The sequence below is a fragment of the Watersipora subatra genome, chromosome 3 (assembly GCF_963576615.1).
Source record: "Watersipora subatra chromosome 3, tzWatSuba1.1, whole genome shotgun sequence".
In the NCBI taxonomy this organism is placed as follows: domain Eukaryota; kingdom Metazoa; phylum Bryozoa; class Gymnolaemata; order Cheilostomatida; family Watersiporidae; genus Watersipora; species Watersipora subatra.
This window is the reverse complement of record NC_088710.1, coordinates 65,589,028-65,597,415: the sequence shown is the minus strand read 5'-3', so window position 1 is coordinate 65,597,415 and position 8,388 is coordinate 65,589,028. Positions and strand designations below refer to the sequence as shown.

General features: G+C 34.9%; 1 protein-coding gene across 1 annotated transcript in view; it reads left to right on the top strand.

Moving 5' to 3' along the window:
• The first annotated feature begins 7,801 nt into the window (after nt 1-7,801).
• Nucleotides 7,802-8,388, top strand: part of LOC137391874 (DNA repair and recombination protein RAD54B-like) — a 9,152-nt gene continuing 8,565 nt past the window's right edge. The window contains exon 1 of the mRNA XM_068078420.1: nt 7,802-8,352. Within this exon, the coding sequence (XP_067934521.1) occupies nt 7,875-8,352 (478 nt within the window). The 5' untranslated portion in view covers nt 7,802-7,874. The remainder of the gene's footprint in view (nt 8,353-8,388) is intronic.

The window sequence follows — 8,388 nt, the reverse complement described above, 5'->3', positions numbered from 1 at the left end:
TTAAATTTTTGTTTTTATAAAACTTATTTGAATATTATAAGATGGCACATAAAAGTCTTTCAATTTTAGCTGCATTATAAATATGAATTACAGTACAGTGGAATCTCGATTCTAGAATGTTTTGGTTTTTGACCAATTCGATTTTCAACCAAAAATATAGAAATTTGTTTGTCTCTGATCTCGAACATAAATTTGGTTCTCGACCAAACTGGAGCATGCGCATTAGAATTTAACGTTCGAAACAGCTCCGGAAACAGTATGGAAACATTCGTTAACACAGGAAGAAGAAAGTTAAGCTTCATAAATTCTTTACAAAAAGGAAAAAACTGTCTGAGACGACGTGCCTCTATTGAAAAGGTTTACTAGGAAGACAACTCCTCCAGTCGAGCTACCCCAAATTTCTTCAAAGGATTCTCTTTCAAAGATGTGAATTAAACGTGTCATTGCTGTTGATATTTCTTTTTTCACATGATTTCTGATTTAACTGATCTGTTGCATTGTTTGCAGTTTTTCTATCAATTTCTGCAATTTTTGGTATTGTATTCTTAACCTAGAATGTTTTCGATGTTTTAAAAACAAAACATACGAAATCTTTACTTTTTTTCATCATTATAGATAGAAAATATTTTTTGAAAAATAAACACGATCTATATCTACCCGTTTTTATTTATAGTATGTAGTACACAGTACAGTTTATGGTGTAAAATGTTAAAAAAATACTTTACCGAAGTTGTTTGCTCGGCTTGGAATGGATTAAAATTTACATACATTAATTCTAATGGGGATAATTGTTTCGAATCTTGAACAACTCGGTTTTCGAACAATTTCTGGAATGGATTATGTTCGAGAACCGAGGTCCCGCTGTTTAATGAAAACCGTTCAAATAGTCTATGGTTTTCATCATCATCTCCATAATACGATGGAAAATCTTCTCAATGTGATTTGAAAATCTTCTTCTGTAACTTCACCTTTCACATACAATGTTGTTTTTTATTGTTTTCGTTTTATTTTATACTCATTTTGTATAAATCCATTTGCTAAACTTCCTTGCTTCAAATATACATATCCTTCATACCTGTACTTTTAGACTCTTCTAGAACTTGTTCCTCTTCTAGAACCTTCTAGAACGAAGGCCATCATAAATTTATGATATGAATCAGTACAAAATTTCTGCCAACTCGTATATGTATGGCACGATTACAGTATTAATCACTTTTGAATGTACTCTGAGAAGTTCTAATATATTTTTGTTTGATATCTGAACTCATTTAATCAATATAATTATTGTTGTAATTATTTCAATGAGTTGTAAAGAAAATAATATATAGTCCAGGATATTGTTAATTAATTGTTAATTTGTGCTTAGTGGAAATTTCTCAAAAACATCATGGGTGTAATAGACCTCTGGGTATCTAGTCTGGAGGGCGACTGACTATGGGGTATATTACTGAGGGTATGTGCCTAGAGGGTAAGTGACCTAAAAATCATTAGCTTGGTTTGTAGGTTGCTAACCCAGGTGTAGGTTTGTTCGTAAAGGTTCAGGTATTTCAGGTATATTAGATGAGGTGTAGATATACTAATCTAGGTACATGGATGTTAGCCTAGGTGCTGGTGTGTTAGCCAATGCATTTCATGCCAGTCAATAGTAGGTGTTTTAGTAAAGATGATGGTATGTTAGCTCGAGTGTGTGCATAATAATCCAGGTCTTGGTATGCTAACTCCAATGTAGGTAAGTTAGCTGTAGTTTGTAAAGGTTTCCCTACATCTAGATATGCTAGACCAGATGATGTAAAGTTAGTCCTGGTGTAGGTAAGTTAGTTGAGGAGCTGTGTTAGCCCAAGTGTTGATATGTTAGCCGAGGTATAGTTAACTCAGTCCAGGTGTAATGTAGGCATTTTAGCCCAGGTATGAGTGCGTTTGCATGTGTGTACCTAGATAATACCATAGGTATAGAAGCCTGGCGGAGGTAACTGCCAAGGCTCTCCTGCAACAATTTTGAAGCATTTTGTTACCAAAATTTGTTTTTGTATTTCAAAAAGATTGTTGCTATCATCACAAATAAGTTTATATATCATTAAAAATATGTTATATTTTCACATCTTAAAAGTCAGAAAAATTTACAACTGACCTGTTTCTAATTATTGACAAAATCATTCAATTAACCTTAAATAAGTATAAAGCATGACTTCTTAATTACTAACACGTACTCAACATAGTCATTGAGAGTATAATTATGCAAGACAGCAACAACTCGAACCTTTATTAACTTAACTTTATTAATAAAAGTAAAACATAACCATAAAGGTTATCACTATAATTAATTCTTTTGCTAGCAAATAAATATTTATGGAGACAAATATTTGGTAAACCCAATATTTGACACTGGCACATACAAGTTATCATAACATTTGACAAGATTAATTAGCGTAAAATTGTACATCATCTGATGCCATAGAAAGGCCACATACTGTATGTGCTGCAGAATCAGGTCAGACACTTCTTGTCCTCTTCATACTATCATGGTGAACACGTTAAGCATGTTCCGAGTCAGATGAGTTACCACTATTACTGTAGCTTATGTCATCTTTATTACTTCTAAAAATAATTATTTACTGTTGCTAATACGATGGCCCAATGAATAATTATCGGAAGTACATTGATCTATAATTTGTGAAACTTACATAGCTGTAATGCTTCTGATCACCGCGAAGAACAAATAGCTATAAAAATGGGCTTTTGAAAGGTGAAACTAAGGTCAACATGAAATGCAAACACGTTTTATATTGGCTCAATGCCAACAGATGATTGTTTCCTTTCGTTTAGTGGAGACGCGATACGATACGCTAATTATACAACTACTCATCAATGAGAAATGTTTTGTACTAAGCATGCAAAAGCCGCTTCATTGCTACAACCTTTTGCTCTGATAGATGCGTACAGCATGGTACGATTTATAGGGTGGCCTTATGTGTGAGTTTTTAAAAATTACCTAATTTCAGGGCTGTTTTTGTAAGGTCGACTTATATATACGGTACATATATTAGCACGCGCTGAGCACTATCAGTGACTAATAATGCCATCTTGGTCATAGTCTGTGATTCTTTTATAACATGGTCTCCCTGACAGAACCCTTCATGCAGTTATTCCCTCCTGGCCTGCCTTTGTCTTGAGCATGTCAGTATGCCAACACACCTGTTACTATCAGCAGAGCATGTCTCTTGCTATAATAGACAGCCGAACTGATACCCTGAGAATAAGTGAAACTGAACTGAAATTGATGAGCCATCTCGTAGGACTCCTCTTTGATGCTATAACATGGTGACAAAGGAGAATATTATAGAACGCATCATAGTAATGCATTGCAGTTCCTTTGGTCAACTTTCTTTTCATGAAAAGGTTGAAATGACATATCAATTGTTACCAGCAATATCAAACACCTTCAATTTGAAATGCATGTACATTCAAATATGATTTTTCACAAGAAAATGTCTTGATAGATTTGTAGAATATTTAAGAGTTGTCAAAGAATGCAAAAGAGAAGTAAGATTTGACAAGAAGTCGGGCTACCGGCTGAATATAACCTAAAATGGTTATGGCATATAAAGAGATGAAGAGACTTTGTGGGAGCTCCATTGATATCTGAGGTATGTTAAAAATAATTGATAGAATACTGCAACAGGTGTGCAAATACACAAGTTTCATTTCAATAAAACTGTTTTAAGGTAATTCTATCTATTTTCATAAAGTTTAGCTCAGGCCTAGATTTTATGAACTGCTACCATTTTTCAATTTGCACATATAGTAGTTAATATATACATACATAAGCGTGTCATACACTGCAATTGAGGTCAGATGACAAAGAGCAGAACAAATCTTAGGAGTTTTTTATCTGTCACAGCCTCAATTTAAGAACAATAAATTAAGGGTAAGCTACATAAACGTGACCTGGTCAACCGAACAGAGTGATTTGACATTGAGATTACCTAGCAGTGCAACAAGATGAATGGAAATCTAAAAATGCCCCTTTCCATAACTCAAAATAGCACAACCATGCAGGCCTCAACAACAGCTTAAAGTATAACAACACGCCATTAAAATATCAAACAAAAACAATAAAATCATAGACAAGTAAACAATAATCTCAAGTCACCGTCAGAAAAGCATTTACAGCTGTCAAGAGAGAAATTTTGTTATTAATTCTAATTAATATATAGATATCTTTTTGTCAACCAAGAAATGTTTTGTTATAATAATTATTTGATATTTAAATAATAATGCAAAAAGTATTGTTTTTGTGTTTCCTTTGAGTGAATTACTACAATGGCTCTATGGTTTTATGTGTAATGGTTAGCCTCTGGACCTTGTGTTCAATTTCTCCCAATACAAATTTTGACCGCAGACAAAGTAGCACTTGTGCTCCACAAAAATTAGACAGTCGCTATAAAGCAAAATTCAACTAACAACTCAATCAATGGAGATGAGCACTGCTATAGTTTTCCTTGAAACTGTTTTGACAGTATCGCACTGTTGCCAATAATGAGCCCAAGTATCAATGCTCACAACAAGCAGTGTTAGGATTGTGAAGTCCGCAACTGTCTACAGGTAATTGCCTTATAATCGACAATAACACGCCAGTGATTTGTTTTAAAGTGTCTGTGAAGTCAGTTTTCTTCAAATGGTCAAAATAACAACTATTCTGTCAAGACTCACTAGCTCAAGCAAAAATAACAATATGTTTGTATACTTAGCCCTATGTGTATCTCTCTGTGTAGCCCTATATGTATGCCTTCCCTCCCTCTCCCTCTCTCCTAAAATTCCTAACGAGCTAAAATTCCGTACTGGTCCCGGAATCCCATGACGACAAGCAAAAATTATTCAGTTGAAAGTTCAATTAAAAATTCTGTAACAAATTGTACAAAACTGGCCCTAACTCAAAAACTAACATTAGTAGCATTGTGAAAATTAATTTGCAGTAGTCCTCATCCTAAGACGCTACTAGCTAGCTAATCTATATGAAGCAAGGAAAATATTATCATGTTATTCCATTCTTTTCACTGCCTTTTCGTCAATCTTTCCGCATAAAATACAATATCTGAGTTCATGAATAGTTATGCTATATTTTTCTACCGCTATACATTGTCTAAACTAAAATGATGTTATAAGTTACCGTAAAACCTCTAATTGAATGCCACCTCTATTTGAACGCCACTTCTAATTGACCGCCATCCTGAGAGTAGGGCTGAAAAATAGACTACCACTCTCCAATTGAACGCCACTTCCACTTGACCGCCACTTTGACATTATTTGATTTTTATGAGCCCATAATATCAACTGATCAGTAGAGAAGTATCCACAAAATCGTATTAATGATTAATCGTTTATATCAATAACAATGAGTTCCCTTGTTGTCCAATTCCAAAGCTTTGCGTTTTTTCTGTGAAAACTTTGAAAGCAACACCGTAGCAATAACCAATAACAGTAATAGGCTAGTAATAGTTCTCTGTTCAACACGGTCTTTCTACTTCGATGTAGCCTACATGAAAAAAACGGTTTAAATTTACGATGGTAGATGTAACTTGGAAAGCAACGATATACAAATAATTACCGCCTCAGGCTAATAGTAGTTCCTTGTTTAACGCGGTCCTAATGCTTCGAAGGACATGCATATAAAAACCGGTTCCCATGTTTTGGACCAAAGGTTACGATTATTGTGAGCAAAACTTACGCGTTGCATTTGTGCTAAATGCAGCCCGTCGAAGTTTTGCTCTGCTAAAAAATTGTTTGGACGCTACTATCGACTCGTTCAGCAGTGCAAAAGAAGAGTTGAGGCCAGAAGATATTGCGGAACGTATTGGGCAACTAGAAGATGCTCATTCCATCGAAAGCAACAATCAGAATGCAGCTATCCCAGCAAACGATGGAAATAACTGTGTTTTAAAAACGTTAAGTTTTGTTTCTGCATGTAATATAAGTATGATTCGTTTATGTCACTTGTTCGTAAATATATATTTGTATCATTTGATAGATTATTATTGTATAATTTATAAATATGCAGATTTATAGCATGTTGTTTAATAGCATCCTTGCGGCTATCTTAACACGGCTTACAATGAATCGATGCTCATAACTTCACTTCTATTGCACATACAAAGCTAGTTTTGGCTGCAAGCTGTAGCAAACATCCAAGAGTGCAATAAGATTTTATTCAACAATGTTAAATACAGATCTAAAATAAAAATATGTCTTCAAATTTAGAATAAAATAAACATTGAAAACGCCAGCAAATTGCATAGAAAGACACAGCCTATAATATAATTGCAGGTAAATTGCAAGAAATAGGTATTAACTGGTAGATATATTTCTCGGTTTCTCGATGCGCATCCTATCTTTGACAAGTTGTAGCTAAGTTGGCAGATTTATTGCGTCCAAAAGGTTTAATATCGCTCCACCGAAAAAAAAACGGAGAAAAATATAGGCGATATTCGCTTCGCCCATAATAGGGCTAAATTTGTTTTCCAGAAATTCTGACAAGCCATTTGAAAAATAGACCGCCAGCCTCTATTTGAACGTCGCACCCAATTGACCCCCACTTTAGAAGAAGGGTTGAAAAATAGAGCACCATGGTGTTCAATTTGAGGTTTTACGGTATATCTAAATATACTAAATAAAATGTTGTAAATAATTGTTTCGTTGATGACTGGTTGCTGGTCTAGTGTATGCTGACTGCTACTTCGCTCCAGCAAGTCGTAAATCTGGCTGGCTCCTGTAATATTGGTGATATACCTCTGTTTGTGCCTGACACTCTGTAGAGTTGTTTGCTCCACTGAATATCCATTAATAATTGTTGTAGACAGTTAGTCGCTTTCATATTAAATGGTGTTGATCCATAATAATCATGATTTAGTAACAATTTTATGCTGTTTTTCATTCATAAGTTCTTCATCATAATGGTCAGACAACTCCCAACCCAACTGATGTCCCATAATTATATTCACATTGCATCATCTTGATGGTTGGACAACTCCCATGTTTGATATTTCCATTGCAGCGTAGCAATTGCCCTAGATTTTCACGTGTGCTTGTTGGTGTATCGCTGTGCTTGCTGCACTGTTTTGAAGCAGTTATGGTATTGCGTTATCCCACAATTTATTATTTCTTTCAACTTATTGGTCATCTATCGTTTCAAAGCCTGACACAACCCATTTAAAGGTATTACAATTGGGCTGTCAATGTTTATGACAGTCCCATTGTATTTTTGTATGTCAATTCGAAGGAGGAGAGATGGAAATCGATGTCACTACTTCGTATCGAGTCAATTCGGTGCGAATGAGGTGAGTAATTTGTTTCTTGATGCGATACATCAGCCTGCGACTCATTTTCTGATACGTACCGTCTTTTATGAGACCTGCTGGCATTTAGGTTAACCGCTAAGCCGCAATGTGAATCGGTGAGTTGAAAAATGAAATAAAAAATAAATGCGATTAAATATAAATGTTCAACAGTTTTACAAAAAATGTAAACAAAAACTGCATTATTGTTAGAAGTAAAATAGTTATTGGAGTTCAACTTCCGTTACATGTAGTTATCTGGCTGAGTTTACGATTTTATGTTCCACTCAGTTAGCGGGTCTATAATAGTCTGAGTGCGGAACATTATAGAAATTGCCCTAGTTCTTTAAAGCCAAAGTGTTAGATTTGCTGCTACGTCAAGGTTATGGACAAAGCGTAAAAGTGCATTTGCGCAATAATGTAAAATGCTTTATGCAGCGTAGGCCTACGACTTGATGGTGGAGAGCGGGAATTTTAAACTTTTGCACTTTGCTGGGCGTGAAAGGATATTTTAGAAGTACTATATAATTTAATCTAGTATACAATATGAAGCGCTCGGCTGCTCCTAGTAAAAACAACGAGCAATTAAAAAAAATTGCTAAATTTAATCCACCATATCATATACAAAAAACCTTAAAATCTGCAAGTACAAATGCCGATAGCTCAAAGGATACAGGAAAATTTGAGTTTTTAAAATCTGATAAATCTTTAAATATTCAGAACAATGTGCAAAATGTTGGTGTGATGCAGAACCCACATACTCCCAAAAGTTGCTTGAGTAACAGATCTGCATGCAGTGAAATGCCTGTCACTAGCTTATCTGATGGTATTTCTGCTACAAAAACTTCAAGCGTTCCTAAACAGCACAAGCTTGCAAAATTTTGCTCACCACTGCGGCAGCGCTATGTCAATGAGAGCTCATCTGATAAAGGGCAGTATACATTGACTGGTTCGGATTCTGTCAAGCATTATTTCAAAGTTGTCTGGTGCAAAAGATCTACAAAAAAACATAAAAACTGGGAAGGTTTGTTGATATGATTTGTAGCACCTTTAAAATATA